At 40.5% G+C, this 17,038-nt stretch overlaps 1 protein-coding gene across 4 annotated transcripts in view; it reads right to left on the bottom strand.

Moving 5' to 3' along the window:
- Nucleotides 1–17,038, bottom strand: part of znf408 (zinc finger protein 408) — a 65,888-nt gene that overhangs the window by 37,406 nt on the left and 11,444 nt on the right. For 3 of the 4 annotated variants that reach the window (XM_061765013.1, XM_061765014.1, XM_061765015.1), the window contains exons 3-4: nt 8,648–8,706; nt 2,275–2,489 (exon numbers count right to left, since the gene is read on the bottom strand). In XM_061765013.1, coding sequence (XP_061620997.1) covers nt 2,275–2,489; nt 8,648–8,706 — 274 coding nt within the window. The remainder of the gene's footprint in view (nt 1–2,274; nt 2,490–8,647; nt 8,707–17,038) is intronic. The other variant, XM_061765016.1, reaches the window with a different exon arrangement.

Here is a 17,038-nt window from a genome sequence, read left to right as displayed (position 1 = left end):
CGGGCTTTGGACCGGCCTACAGTTTGCACTGACTTGTGCCCCCCATAGGGCTGCATTCTGCATTGCACCACAACGCCAGTAAAAAAACATCAGCCAATTCTCAAACCAACAGACTTTGTCAACAGTATTTTCATTCAGTGCAAGTCATCAGAGTAAGGTAAGGACAAAAAAATTACATGTAACCCATGTGTAAATGTCGGTTAGCCAACCACTAAAATCTACACTTAAAACAAGACCATGACCATAAGCACACAGCTAAAATAACGAAGGAGTGGCTTCAGAACAACTCCGTGACTGTTCTTGAAAGGCCCAGCCAGAGCCCTGACTTAAACCCAATTGAGCATCTCTGGAGAGACCTGAAAATGGCTGTCCACCAATGTTCACCAACCAGCCTGACAGAACTGGAGAGGATCTACAAGGAGGAATGGCAGAGGATCCACAAATCCAGGTGTGAAAAACTTGGTGCATCATTCCCAAAAAGAGTCCTGGCTATATTTGCTCAAAAGGGTGCTTCTACTAAATACTGAGCAAAAGGTCTGAATACTTATTATATTTCAGTTTTTCTTTTTAAATAAATCTGCAAAAATGTCAACAATTCTGTTTTGTCAATATGGGGTGCTGTGTGTACATTAATGAGGAAAAAGAATGAATTAAATGATTTCAGCAAATGGCTGCAATACAACAAACTGAAAAATTAAAGGGAGTCTGAATACTTTCCGTACCCACTGTAGCCAAGAAGACTTGAGGCTGTGATTGCTGCCAAAGGTGCTTCAACAAAATATTAAGCCAAGGGTGTGAATACTTATGTACTTATTATGTTTGAAGAAAACTATACTAAAATCAGCTTTACAATAAGTCTATAACATAGCAAAATGTGGAAAAGGTGAAGGGGTGTGAATACTTTCTGGTGGTACTGTAAATGTGTGTATATATATATATTTTTTTTATTTATTTATTTATTTTTATTTTATTTTATTTTTTTTATTTTACTGTTTTTTGGGTGTCGGACAAATGTGGGGACCAGTCCACCATAGCAGAATCTTGGACAATGTGAACATTCCAGATGGCGAGCTAACCTAAAAACCCTTGAGAAGAGCTCCACAATAAACTCCAGATTCCGTGCTGGACGGATGGTCGTGGTGGGACAAACATTCAGATACATTCTTCTGGATAATATGTTGATCATGATGGACAAGTAAACTTGCAAGATTTGCACCAAGGACAAGTGCTCTCATTATTTATTTTTTTTGTGCACATTTGTTTGAATTATTTTGTTTTTTATTTTGTTGTAACAATATACGCATTGCTAAGCAATTGTTAATCTGTTTGTGTCATTATCTCTAAGAATCCTGTTTCTTCTGATCCTAGTTCTGATTGGCCAAATTTTTATTTATAGACTTAATATTACTTATATTGCTAAGTGGGCTACATACACTAATTGTATTATGCAATATAGGTTCATGCACATATGCAAGGTACACAAAAATATATTGTAAAAATAAAGACTTCTCAACATATCAATAAATTAGGGCTGTCAATCAATGATTTAATCAGATTAATCACACTTGAATTTTGATTAATCGCGATTAATCACAGGCAACAACTATACCACACAAAGTACCGCATTTTGCCTTGAAATGGTATTTTAAACTTATGCTTCAATGAAAAGAGAGTTGCACACTACACTAAATGCAAATTACCTTCTTTTTCCACCCCGAAAGTCTCATCGAGGTAACTTTTGAAGCAAAATTTGTTGCCGAGCACACCGGTCTGAGTCTGCTCACTCATCTTGGCACTGATATAAGCACTGACCTGATCACTGACCTTTTAGCAACCTGCACTGCACATATCCATCCGCGTGTGCATGTCAAAAACAAATTGAGTGATTAATTTGAGTTTATACATGATTATTGCGATCATTTGTTTGTGATTAATCATGAGTTAACTCTTTGACTTTGACAGCCCTGTAATTATTATACGTTTTGGATTTTTATAAGAGGTAGATGATTTTTGACTTGGTCATTTTAGCTTGCATGCTGAAAAGGTGTTGGCACCCCTGATTTAGACAATGCAATCTTGTGGCATCTATGGGCAATTATAAAACTTTTTACTTCCAAATTTTCACTGTTCGCAGCAGAGCTTTGTCCCTATCCACCACGAATAGCGGGGGTTCACTGTAATGCTGTGTGACTTGATGGCGTTTGTTTCGAGGGCATTATTTCCAGCCAAATGTCTCCCTGTAACTACAATCAGCACTGTACAGTATCTTGTTACCTCTTTGTTGTCCTTCAGAGATGTCCTGTACATCAAGTCTGTCTCTTGCATCACTTCTTCTCTCAATTTCACCACCCAACAACAGTTCCGTTCCTGGCTGGATCTCATGACACACACGCAAACATATACTCACACACTTGCCCACACACATCTCTGCACACGTACATTGCACTGCCACATTGTGCAGAGCTTTGCTTTGCACCTGGCAGGCAAAGCTGTGGAAGACAAAAGCAACAGTTTTTTTTAAGTCTACAAATGGGTGCTCATAGTGCATATGGAGTGCGAAGAAAAAACTGTTTCTGTTTCCTGTGCTCAAATCAAGGAATGCAAAGCTATAAAGTAATTCAAATAGCTCTGTGATATAATATGTACTTGCTCATTGCCAAACACTACCGCAATTAGAACCATAAACACTTTATTTGTGCCCTGTGGCTTAACACAGCATGACTCCACTTAGTCTTATCCACTTTTACTTTAAGATAGAAAAACAAGCTGATTTTTTTAAATCATTCAGTACACTGCATGAAGCAGGTAAAAGTGCTGGCACTCTGTATCTAACAGATGAAGACAGCGATATAAAATTACTGATGAGGAAAAACCATGACATGCTCAAGAAGGAATAACCCTGTATATACAGGTATATGCGTTTAGAAGAGGAAAGCTGGGTTATGGCATTCTGTACACAGACACCCCTTACTGTGAATAATACGTATGCTGTTTCAGTGAGTGTCTGCCATGGCTGTACTCTATAGTTGTGCATAACAAATCAATTAATCAATTAATAATAAATTATGTTGGATGGAATTGTTGTCACAATTGATTAATCAAATCTGAAGCCATTAATGCAAAATGGAGCACACCATTTGGCTGCAATTACCAGAGGCATAGATGGATAAAAAAAATTGTAATAATAATGTATTATTATTATTATTATCATCATCATCAATTAATTGATCAATAATTTTTACCACAGCTGATCAATGATATTTTGCCAAATGCCCATCCCTATTGAACACTCTTTGATGTACACTACATCCTTGCTTTTACAATACAGGACTCCTTCTCCAACATGTGCAGAATTATTAGGCATCAGGCAAGTATTTTGACCAGCTCCCAGCTGGATAAAACTGAATGTTTAATAGATTTAAGCATAGCAGGTGCTATTTGTGTAATGAGTGATTAATCGAATCTGAAGCCATTAATGCAAAATGGAGCGCAACATTTGGCTGCAATTACCAGAGGCATGGATGGATAAAATAATAATAATAATAATAATAATGTATTATTATTATTATTATTATCATCACCGTCAATTAATTAATCATATTTTACCACAGTTGATCAATGATATTTTGCCAAATGCCCATCCCTATTGAACACTCTTTGATGTACACTACATCTTTGCTTTTACAATACAGGACTCCTTCAACACCGTGTGCAGAATTATTAGGCATTACACAAGTATTTTGACCATATCAACACATTTCCGAGCTCCCAGCTGGATAAAACTGAATGCTTAATGGATTTAAGCATAGCAGGTGCTATTTGTGTAATGAGTGTGGGTGTGGTGTGGGTGTGGATATCAACAACTTATATTAAGGCGTGCATAATGAGGAATCTCGTTTGATTTGCGTCCTGCATCTGAGATGTACAAAAATGAGCAGGGACACATGACACATATTTAATCTGCATCTGTTGACGCGTGGTTTTAGACCCACCCTATGTATGTGTGTGTGCGTGTGTGTCTGCTGGTGAAGAGCTTCCACACACATCGAAAAGTACGAATCCTGTCCTGGTGCTCGCCAATCAGAGGCAGTCTGCGCTGCGCTGCGCTGCTGCACGCAATCCCGCCTCCTGGAGCGCCTTTCTCCCGTGGGTTGAATATGCCCACAACTCCCTCACCAGCTCCGACACAGGTACGCCTCCCTTTATGGCATGTTATGCCATGCTATTTGGAAGGACATCAGGGCTACCCTGGCTCGTTCAGCTGAAAGAAACCCGCGGCTGGCAGATCTTTATTTCTCCCCTACACCTGAATACAAGGTGAGTCAGATGGTTTGGCTCTCCTCCCGTGACCTTCCTCTCCAGACCGAATCACATAAGCTCACGCCATGCTTCATCGGTCCTTTTCCGATCACTAAAGTCATCATTCCTACCTCGGTTCAGCCTGGAATGAGGCGTCCGTTGAGGGAGGGGTACTGTCATGAGCTGTGCCCTGCAGTTCCTCTTTGGAGCTTGGGTGGCACTTTGTGCCTCTCTTTTCCCTCTCTCTCCACCAATCGTCACCTCCTCACCCGTGCACCTGTTCTCAATCAGCACTCATCACTGCCTGCATTTAAGCCTGCCAGATCCAACGCCAGAGTATCCACACTCGTCCATGGTACACAGGCCGACTCTCGTGATTCCTCCTCTTGTCTTTGATGAGTTACTTGGCCACCCACATTTGTATTGGCCTCTTGTGTTCTCATCTGCCTCCAGTGTTCCTCCCGTGTCTCCCGCTTCACTGCCCGCTCCAGCCACGCCGTCAAACTCTTCCACCTGCCCACGCTTCCGCTTCCTGCACATTCCTTGCTCCAACGGACCACCATCACGCCTTGGATATACAAACCCTGAGATACTCCCAAATAAACCATTCTCATCTACTTCCTCCGCCTCCGTCTGCTTTTGGGTCCCGTCTAATACCATACGATTACTAATTGTGACAATTAATGACTCGATACTTATGTGCCAAATGTTTAATTTTTGTTTAAGTGTGGTTTTGGATTTATTTATATTTTTTATTTAGCTAAGACATTTATTGTTTTATATTACAAAGCCCATGTTTAATGTTCTTTAGAACTGAAAGTTAATTGTTCTTAATTATATTAACTGAATTTTTTTGCTCTATAATATATCAGTGGCATAAAAAAACACTTGTTTATCGTGATAGTTTTGGCGAAAATATATCGTCCTAAAAAATTTGCTATCGTGGCAGGTTGAAACATAATATATTGAGAGAGCAAGCAAAATGGCTAACAAAAAAATATGGTACAAGTTGTACAAATAAAAACCTGCAGTTTAGAGGGACACAGTGGAGGATTACTGTATCTGTACTCCATAAGTTGCAGTGACTAATTTTTCCAGGGCTGGGACTCATTGTTTCCAAACATGTGCATCCAAGGATACAGTCTCAAGTGTAAAATGATCAAATCATAATTATTAGGCAGCTTCTTTTCTTGAAGCAAAATGGGCCAAAAAAGAGATTTAACTGACTCTGAAAAGTAAAAAAAATTATATAAAGTCTCTCAGTCATTCTTGAAATATCTAAGATTTTAGGGTGCGATCACAGAACCATCAAAGGTTTTTCTGCGAATAGTCAACAGACTCGCAAGAAATGTTTTGAGAGAAAAAAACAAATTAACAACCAATGATTTCAGAAGAATCAAGCATTTTTCAGAACCGCAACCTACCTGGAATACCTCGAAGTACAGGATGTTCAGTGTTCAGAGATATTCCTAAGGTAAGAAAACCTGAAAAAAGACCACCACTGAACAAGACACGCTGAAGCGTCAAGACTGGGCCAAGAAATATCTGAAGACAGATTTCTCAAAGGTTTTATGGACTGATGAAATGAGAGTCACTCTTGATGGACCAGATCGAAGGGCCCTTGGCTGGATCACGAACGGGCACAGAGCTCTACTTCGACTTAAGACACCAGCAAAATGTAAGTGTGATACTGGTATGAGCTGGTATTATTAACGATAAGCTGCTTGGACCTTTTCGGGGTGAAGATGGGCTCAGAATGAACTCCCAAACATACTGTCAGTTTTGAGAAGACTCTTTCTTCAGGCAGTGGTACAGAAATCTGCATCTTTCAAAAAAAAAAGATTTTTATGCAGGACAATGCTCCATCACATGCATCCAAGTACTCTTCTGCGTAGCTGTCCAGTAAAGGCCTGAAAGACAAAAAACTGATGACATCACCCCCTTCCTAACCTGACCTGAAGCCAATTGAGAACTTGTGGGCAGTTCTTAAACAGTGAAGGAAAACAGTACACCTCTCGTCGTAACAATGTCTGGGAGGCTGTGGTTTCTGCTGTACAAAAACATGATTGACGATATTGTGAATCAAGAAACTGACAGAATCCATGGATGGAAGGCTTATCACAATTATTGAAAAGAAGCATGGCAATATTGGTCATTCACACACACACACACACATACACACACACACACAACATTTTATCTATCTATCGATCTATATAAATATATATATACACATTTGCTCATAAATTCTTTAAAAATCAGACAATGTAATTTTCTGGATTTTCCTTTGTCATTTTGTCTCTCATAGGTGAGGTATACCTATGATGAAAATTACAGGCCTCTCTCATCTTTTTAAGTGAGAGAACTTGCACAATTGGTGGCTGACTAAATACTTTTTTGCCCCACTGTACATATATACAGTGGGTACGGAAAGTATTCAGAGCCCCTTAAATTTTTTACTTTGTTATATTGTAGCCATTTGCTAAAAGTTCATTTTTTCCCTTATTAAGTACACGCAGCACCCCATGTTGACAAAGGAACTGCCTGAAGAGCTCAGAGACAGAATTGTGGCAAGGCACAGATCTGGCCAAGGTTACAAAATAAATTCTGCTGAACTTAAGGTTCCTAAGAGCACAGTGGCCTCCATAATCCTTAATTGGAAGACGTTTGGGACGACCAGAACCCTTCCTAGAGCTGGCCCTCCGGCCAAACTGAGCAATCGGGGTAGAACAACCTTGGTGTGAGAGGTAAAGAAGAACCCAAAAATCACTGTGGCTGAGCTCCAGAGACGCTGTCGGGAGATGGGAGAAAGTTCTAAAAAGTTCTCATCACTGCAGCCCTCCTCCAGGCGGGGCTTTATGGCCATCCCCCTTGCCCTTTATTTTCTTTTGTCCTCCGGCCACCAGGTGCACGAACACCCATTGCAAGCAAGCCGGCGGCGCTTTCAATCGACGAAGCCGGCCATGCGGCTTCGATCACTTTCCCTAGCCACGATTGGTTGGCGGAGCTACTAGCAGGAGCCGGGCCCACCACCGGTTCAATCGGCAGGAAAATTACTGGCGCACCCCGAGATGACAACAATTTTTCTTCTTCTGCCTCTTTTTTAGTTTTAATTTTGTGCATCATTTTACTTCTTCGACTAAACCTGCTTAGTTTTCCTCCTGAGATCTCCGGAGAAAGACCATCCCCACCGACCAACTGATCTACGGTCATGAGTACAGCACAACAGGCGTTGCTAGAATGTACAATATTCGTACCTAATAATTTTGGGGATCTCTTTCTCTCTCTCTCCCTCTCTCTCTCTCTCTTTCTCTGTCTGTCTGTCTGTCTCTCTCTCTCACTGTCTCTCTCTCTCGTTCGGACTGAACGCATTAACTGCTCACGTTATCAACTTTAGTCCAGCAAAACACGATGTTCTAGTTCCCTTTTCGTAAACCTATTTTTCTTTCTTTCACCATTATTAGTGTTATTTTCTTTCTGTAGTTAGACCCCATTGTGTGTTTCCCTATAGATCCCTTGTAGATTTCATTACATATTCAATAAAATTCCACTCCTTGTTGTGTTTATGAGTGTTTTGAGTTTAATAATGAAGCCTCTGTAATCTAGGATTCGTATTTCATAAAATGTAGCAACATTTCTATTATGAGACTGATAAAAGGTTTGTTGTCGCTTTTCCAAAATTTTATACATTTAAAAAGTGACGTGGTGCCCTTTACGAGAAACAAAATTTGTTTGATTTTAACGTTAAAAACGTAGATCGGACTAACCCGGAAGTGAACGCAGGTGTTCAACTATTTTTTTAAATAAATTACATTTATCCAAACACCAATATACGCTACAATATATGTATGTATTTACATATACATATACATATACATATATATATATATATATATATATAGTTTCTATCAATTTCTATTGGAAAGTTTTCAGTTGTTTATAATTCTCAAATAATGAAAATAAAAACAAGAGATGGGAAAATGTTTTTCATTCGATTATATAATAATTCTGCACACAGATAGTTGCCTAATAATTGTCCATATATTGATATCCTCCGAAGAAAGCCTAAACCTCATTTTGACTTTCTTACACATGCGTGTTTGGGGTTTACTAACATTTTGGATTAACATAAGGCACTTGGGTTATTAATAAAAGTAATCCTCAAAAATTATGCCTGCTTAATAATTCTGCACACAGTGTACATGATTCAAACATTGGTGGACTGGAATAATGTTAATAATTTGACATTATTAAATGGGACTGTTTTTGTAGGGGTTACAATTTAAATTTGCCATAAAATGTGAAATGTACTGTAACTGTAACCACAGTTGGTGTGAAGCCAACTCACTTGATCCAGACAGCTTTGTGCCGTGGAACATCATTGTTCTCTGCTATTTGCATACGTGCCTTAAAAAAAAAAAAAAAAGTAATTAGAAAATGTGTATATTTTTCTCTAAATGTTAATGATAATTTTACAACTCTATTCAATTAAAATCACTTCAGCCAATCTGACCATCATAGCAGTGGTTTATAGGTGATCTGATTGACTGATTGAATTGTATGGTTTTCGGTGCCAAATGTGCTGTTTTGTATTTACCGAAAGTAAGTTGTTTGAAAAAGACACAGATATTACAATGGATTTAGAGCGAATGTCACATTTTCAGTGAGGTATGATTATTTGTAAAATTGCACATCAAATATTCAAAATCTATAAAGTAACAGACAAGTAAGCGAGTTAAGATTTACAATGCACACATCCTCTCACTGCATGTTCAGAGATGTGATGCTGCAGTTCAAATCTGACTCAATATGGCCAAAATCCACAGGGCTTTGTCTTATTTAGGAAATGATTTAGCATGGACTGAATACTTATTAGTTTGGACGACGTGTCAATTTCAAGGACTGCGGGCCAAATCCGGCCCGCCACATCATTTTATGTGGCCCGCGAAAGCAAATCAGGTGCAACTTCCATGATTCTTGCTAAAATCTTAACCAAAATTTCAATCACTTTTTGCTTACCAAACCCTCTTTATAGTAACTTCAATAATAATAATATGAGGAGACGATGAACCATTAATATGGTTTAATGCTCCTCTGAGAGAAACCGTAACTACAACGTGGCACGTAATAAAAATTTAGATTTAGACAAGGTTTTAAATAGAATGTTGCTGCAGGTGAATGTAAAATCACGAAGATCCATAAATTACAGTGAATCAAATTAGAAGCCTGAATTGTAGGTGATGTCTCTTGTAATGTTAATATAACAGCTAATGCTTCAGTATCTCAAATCTAAATCAGAAAACAGGATGAAACTAAAAACATTTTGTTTGTTTTGTTTCGTTTCATTATAATAAGTTAGTATATTAGTATGTATCAAATTGGTAGCCCTTCGCATTAATCAATACTAAAGTAGCAGCTCTCAGTTTCGAAAAGGTTGGTGACCCCTATAGTAGAAATTAAGACTATATAGAAATTATACAGGAAAAAGAACCTGAAAAAACAAATTATACAGGTACATCTAAAAAAAACAATAGAATATCATGAAGAAATTCAATAAGTCACTCATTTCTGAAAGTGAAACCCATATATTATACAGGTCCATGACACAAAGTAAAATATTTCAAGCCTTTAATTCTTGCAAGTTGATTATTATGGCATACAAATAACAAAAAACCCAAATTCATTGTCTCAGAAAAAGATTTTAAAAAATAATAATTTCAAACAGAAATGTTGGGCTTCTGAAAAATGTTAATTTCTATGTACTCAATACTTAGTTGGGCTTCCTTTTGCATGAATGACTGCAATAATGCGCAATGGCGTGGAGGCAATCAGCCTGTGGCACTGCTCAGGTTTAATGGAAGCCCAAGTTGCTCTGATAGCTGCCTTCAGGTCATCTGCATTGTTGAGTCTGGTGTCTCTCATCTTCTTCTTGACAACAGCCCAAAGATTTTTTATGGGGTTCAGGTCAGGGGAGTTTGCTGGCCAATCAAACACAGTAACACCATGGTCACTGAACCAGCTTTTGGTACATTTGTCAGTGTGGGCAGGTGCCAAGTCGATGAAACGAAATCCGCATCTACTGAAAGACTGTCAGTAGAAGGAAGCATGAAGTGCTCTACAATTTCCTGAAAGATTGGCTGTGTTGAGAAGAGAGTTCAGAAAACACAGTGAACCAACACCAGCAGATGGTATGGCAGCCCAAATCGTGAATGACAGCGGAAACTTCACATTGGATTCCAAGCAACGTATTCGGTGTCCCGCCACTCTTTCTAGAGACACTGGGATCTTGATTTAAAAATGTTATGCAAAAATTACATAGATACATACATATATATACATACATGCATACAGTGGGGCAAAAAAAGTATTTAGTCAGCCACCAATTGTGCAAGTTCTCCCACTTAAAATGAGAGAGGCCTGGAATTTTCATCATAGGTATACCTCAACTATGACAGACAAAATGAGAAAAACTAATCCAGAAAATCGCATCTGATTTTTAAATAATTTATTATTTATTTGAGATCTGGAGACTGGCTAGGCCACTCCAGGACCTTGAAATGCTTCTTACAAAGCCCCTCCTTCGTTGTCCGGGCGGTGTGTTTGCCCGGGCGGTGTGTCAGCCACGTTTCATCTTCAATGCCCTTGCTGATGAAAGGAGGTTTTCACTCAAAATCTCACAATACATGGCCCCATTCATTCTTTCCTTTACACGGATCAGTCGTCTCGGTCCCTTTACAGAAAAACAGCCCCAAAGCATGATGTGTTCACCCCCCATGCTTCACAGTAGGTATGGTGATTTTTGGATGCAACTCAGCTTTCTTTCTCCTCCAAACACGACAAGGGTTTTTACCAAAAAGTTCTATTTTTGTTTCATCTGACCATATGACATTCTCCCAATCCTCTTCTGGATCATCCAAATGCTCTCGAGCAAACTTCAGACGGGCCTAGACATGTACTGGCTAAAGCAGGGGCACACGTCTGGCACTGCAGGATTTGAGTCCCTGGCAGCGTAGTGTGTTACTGATGGTAGCCTTTGTTACTTTGGTCCCAGCTCTCTGCAGGTCATTCACTAGGTGCCCCTATGTGGTTCTGGGATTTTTGCTCACCGTTCTTGTAATCATTTTGACCCCATGGGGTGAGATCTTGCGTAGATCCCAGATTGAGGGAGATTATCAGTGGTTTTGTATGTCTTCCATTTTCAAATAATTGTATTTCTGGGGTCCTTTGACAGCTCTTTGGTCTTGGCCATAGTGGAGTTTGGAGTGTGACTGTTTGAGGTTGTGGACAGGTATCTTTTATACTGATAATGAGTTCAAACAGGTGCCATTAATACAGGTAATGAGTGGAGGACAGAAGAGCCTCTTAAAGATGAAGTTACAGGTCTGTGAGAGCCAGAAATCGTGCTTGTTTGTAGGTGACCAAATACTTATTTTCCACCATAATTTGCTAATACATTATTTAAAAAAATCAGAAAATGTGATTTTCTGGATTTTTTTTCCCTCATTTTGTCTCGCATAGGTGAGGTATACCTATGAAGGAAAATACAGGCCTCTCACATCTTTTTAAGTGGGAGAACTTGCACATTTGGTGGTTCACTAAATACTTTTTTGCCCAACTGTATATGTGCATACACACACACACAGACACAGTGCCCTCCAAAAGTATTGAAACAGCAAGGTTAATTACTTTGTTTTTGTTGTATAATGAAGACATTTGGGTTTCAACTAAAAAGATGAATATGAGACAAAAGTTCAAAATTCAAGCTTTTATTACATGGTATTTGCATCTAAATGTATAAAACAACTCAGGACAGAGCACCTTTTGTTTGAACCCCCATCCCCCAACCCCACTTTTCAAGTGATCTAAAGTATTGGGACATGACTAATGGGTGTTTCTAGTTGCTCAGGTGTTGCCTTTAGATTGATTGCTTAAACATTAGATAGTGGTTGTTTTTTGCTTTGGGTTTCACCTGTGAAAACTGCATTTGCTGTTAAGCAAACATGAAGACTAGAGAGATGTCTACGGGAGAAAAGCAAACCATTTTGAAGCTGAAAGAAGAGGGAAAATCGATCAGAATTATTGTACAAACATTGGGCATAGCCAATACAACAATATGGAATGTCCTGAAAAAATAAAGAAACTACTGGTGCACTAAGCAACAGACATCGAACAGGTTGGCCAAGGGTATCAACAGCAGTTGATGGCAGAAACATTGTGAGAGCTGCGAAGAAACACCCAAAGACAACAGTCAGTGACATCACTGCCAACCTCCACAGGACGGGGGTGAAGGTATCACAAGCCACTGTTCACAGAAGACTTAAAAGAAGAAATATACATTAAATAAGAAATATACAAATATACATACCACAACATGCAAACCACTCATCAGGAAAAAGAATCGGAAGGCCAGATTGGATTTTGCAAAGAAATACAGAGATGAGCCACGAAGGTTTTGGAACAAAGTTTTATGTACTGATGAGACCAACATAATCCTTTACCAAAATGATGGAAAGGTCAAAGTATGGAGAAAGAAAGGATCTGCTTATGATCTAAAACACACAAACTCATCTGTGAAGCATGGTGGAAGTAATGTCATGGCTTGGGCTTGCATGGCTGGTTCTGGAACCCGCTCACCAGTCTTTATTGATGATGCAACTCATGATGGTAGCAGCAGAATGAACTATGAAGTCTAGAAAACCATTTTGTCTGGCAATTTACAGAAAAATGCATCCAAACTAATCGGGAGAAGCTTCATCATGCAAAAAGACAATGACCCAAAACACACTGTCAAAACAACAAAGCACTTCATCAGGGGGGAAAAGTGGAACGTCTTAGACTGGCCAAGTCACTCACCGGACCTTAATCCAATCAAGCATGCATTTTACCTCCTGAAGAGGAGACTGAAGGGAGAAACCACCAGAAACAAGAACTGAAAGAGGCTGCAGTAAAGGCCTGGAAAAGCATTTCCAATGAAAAATGCAACAGTCTGGTGAAGTCAATGGGTCGCAGGTTTGATGCAGTTATTGCAACTAAGGGTTATGCCACCAAATAGTGTTATTCACTTTAAGTTAATTTAATGTCTGTTCCAAAAATTCTGCTCATTTGAAAAATGGGTGGCTTCAAACAAAATGTGCTCTGTCCTGAGTTGTTTAACACAACCAGATGGAAATACTGTAAATAAAAGTAGAGACCGACATTTAGATCATTGTAACGGGATAAAAGTAACATTACTTCTTAACAGCAGAATCAACGGAAGCGTTTTTTCTGGTCTTGTCAACTCCTGTGACTTATCCAAAGCAGGTCCCGAGCACACAGGCACAATCTCAGGTCGATGCGCTCGCAGATTAGTCAGCCACGGAGTAATATTCAGAAATTACATCTGTGTGTGGATGGTGGATGTGTTGTATGGATCTAGCTGCCAGTATTCAAGGAGTACAAAACAGCCTATGACGACAGCGACAGTACACCTCCCCCACCCCAGGCAAAACTCATCGGATCTATACGATTCACGTCCATGGCCCATTTTGTGTTCAAAACGGTGACTTTCGCCAAAAGAGAACTGATTTGCATGTATTATTTTCACCGATGTAGTTAAGCATTGTGTGACACTTGCAACATACCATTGTACTTTTGCCTATGACACGCTTGCCATCTGGGATGTACTTTAAGGTCCTGTATTTTGCCAAACCAACTTTTTCTAGTTTTTGGGATGTAATATTGGCTCTATGGCGCCTCAGTAAATGAGAAATATGAATTAAAATTGTCTACACTTTCCTGAGTTACAGACATTTTTCTGCCAAGAGGCTTGAAATCAGGTCATTCGAATTGCTCAAGCTTATCTTCGTCACTGGCGAAGAGCTCCGCCTACCTGTCCACTCCTGAGCGAGCCCTGTCAACATCACAAACACGTGCCCTCTCACAAGTGGGTCTTCTACACGGAGACAACCAATCAGAGGAAATGCGGGGGGTCTTTGCCAAATATGGACAAAACGGACACAAACCTGGTTCAAACGGAAGTAGCTATCCGAGGGGCCTTTTCTGGAGACTCGTATGACAAAACTAAGGTATTTTTTTAAATAAAATTGACAGTTTTAGACTAAGGCCATGTTAGAGAGTCACTCGATGGAGGCCTTAATAGCAAAAATATGGGGCCTTTAACACTATAACCAAAGTAGTTCTAAACGGCAGATTTGAAAAATGGGGGGTTTTCAATTTCAGGACGGTGTATGGAACTAACGACGTTGAAACGGCACGTTAGCTTCTGTTTCAGCACCTCTGGGTGCGTTCAGATATATCCTCCCAGTGCTGCTCTGCTACACTCAGGATCGTGTATTTTGAGAATAGTTAGGTCATCAGGGTGAATTTCTAAACGCACCCTTCCTGAGTCAGAATGAATGGCAGAGGAGCAGCATTGTGGATCTACGTTCAACAATAAGCAATAAGCAGAGCAGCTCAGCACAGCTCCTCATCGTCAGAGGTTGATAGAGTAAATATACAGTGGGTAAGTATTCAGACCCGCTTACATTTTTCACTCTTTGTTGTATTGCAGCCATTTGCTGAAATCATTGTTCATTTCTTTTCCTCATTAATGTACACACAACACCCCATTTTGACAGAAAAAAAACAGAATTGAAATTTTTGCAGATTTATTAAAAAAGAAAAACTGAAATATCACACAGCCATAAGTATTCAGACTCTTTGCTGTGACACTCATATTTGACTCGGGTCCTGTCCATTTCTTCTGATCATCCTTGAGATGGTTCTACACCTTAATTGGAGTCCAGCTGTGTTTGATTATTCTGATAGGACTTGATTAGGAAAGCCACACACCTGTCTATATAAGACCTTACAGCTCACAGTGCATGTCAGAGCAAATGAGAATCATGAGGTCAAAGGAACTGACTGAAGAGCTCAGAGGCAGAATTGTGGCAAGGCACAGATCTGGCCAAGGTTACAAAAGATTTCTGCTGCACTTAAGGTTCCTAAGAGCACAGTGGCCTCCATAATCCTGAATTGGAAGACGAGCTTCAGAGAGCTGGCCGTCTTGCCAAACTGAGCAATCGGGGGAGAAGAGCCTTGGTGTGAGAGGTAAAGAAGAACCCAAAGATCACTGTGGCTGAGCTCCAGAGATGCTGTCGGGAGATGGGAGAAAGTTTGAGAAAGACAACCATCACTCAGGGCTTTATGGCAGAGTGGCCTGACGGATGCCTCTACTCAGTGTAAGACACATGAAAGCCCGCATGGAGTTTGCTGAAAAACACTCCAAGATAGTGACGAATAAGATTCTGTGGTCTGATGAGACCAAGATTGAACTTTTTTTCCTTAATTCTAAGCGGTATGTGTGGAGAAAAACCCGGCACTGCTCATCACCTGTTCAATACAGTCCCTTCAGTGAAGCATGGTGGTGGCAGCATTATACTGTGGGGGTGTTTTTCAGCTGCAGGGACAGGACGACTAGTTGCAATCGACAGAAAGATAAATGCGGCCAAATACAGGGATATTCTGGACAAAAACCTTCTCCAGAGTGCTCAGGACCTCAGACTAGGCCAAAGGTTCACCTTCCAACAAGACAATGACCCTAAGCACACAGCAAAACTAATGAAGGAGTGGCTTCAGAACAACTCTGTGACTGTTCTTGAAAGGCCCAACCAGAGCCCTGACTTAAACCCAATTGAGCATCTCTGGAGAGATCTGAAAATGGCTGTCCACCAACATTCACGATCCAACCGGAGTGAACTGGAGAGGGTCTGCAAGGAGGAATGGCAGAGGATCCCCAAATCCAGGTGTGAAAAACTTCCCAAAAAGACTCATGGCTCTATTAGCTCAAAAGGGTGCTTCTACTAAATACTGAGCAAAGGGTCTGAATACTATGTGTGTGTGTGTGTGTTTTTACACACACACACAGACACGATGGATGAACACAAAACTTTTTTTGTGGCAGCAGCAAACCAGACTGCGATGGATGAACACAGAACTGATTTGATGACTGCTGTGTAGAACTGCCTCAACAGCTCCTGGCCGTGCTTCCTCAGAAGCTGCAGGAAGTAAATCCTCTGGTGCAGTCATTCGTGTGGAGAGAGAAGAGCAGCGGAGAGAGGACACATCCTTGGGGCAGCCCGGTGCTGATGGTGCGTGTGGATTAGGTGGTGTCCACCTGTTGTGTCCTGCCCGTCAGGAAGCTGTAAATCCATTGGCAGATGGCAGGCGAGACACTGAGCTGCAGGAAGCTTGGAGAAGATGAGTTTGGGGATGATGGTGTTGAACGCAGAGCTGAAGTCAATGAACAGGATCCTCACATAGGTCCCTGCGCTGTCAAGGTGTTCTAGGATGAAGTGCAGTCCCATGTTGACTGCGTCATCCACAGACCTGTTTGCTCGGCAGGCAAACTGCAGGGTTCTAGCAGGGGTTCTGTGACGCTCTTGAGGTGGTCCAGCACGAGGCATTCAAAGGACTTCTTGACCACAGGTGTCAGGGCAACAGGCGTGTCGTCATTCAGACCCGAGATTGCAGGTTTCTTGGGGACTGGGATGATGGTGAAACATTTGAAACAGGATGGTACTTCACACAGTCCCAGAGATCTATTGAAGATCTGTGTGAAGACTGGAGCGAGCTGGTCCACGAAGACTTTGAAGCAGGATGGGGACACAAGGTCTGGGCCTGACGCTTTGTTGATTTTTGTAGTTTGATGATGCGTCTCACATCCTGTTCATGAATGCTCAACGCAGAAGTCAGAGGTGTG

This window comes from Phyllopteryx taeniolatus, unplaced genomic scaffold, assembly GCF_024500385.1.
Source record: "Phyllopteryx taeniolatus isolate TA_2022b unplaced genomic scaffold, UOR_Ptae_1.2 contig_24, whole genome shotgun sequence".
Classification (NCBI taxonomy): domain Eukaryota; kingdom Metazoa; phylum Chordata; class Actinopteri; order Syngnathiformes; family Syngnathidae; genus Phyllopteryx; species Phyllopteryx taeniolatus.
Note: the sequence above shows the minus strand (reverse complement) of the source record. Positions and strands in the feature narration are given on the sequence as shown.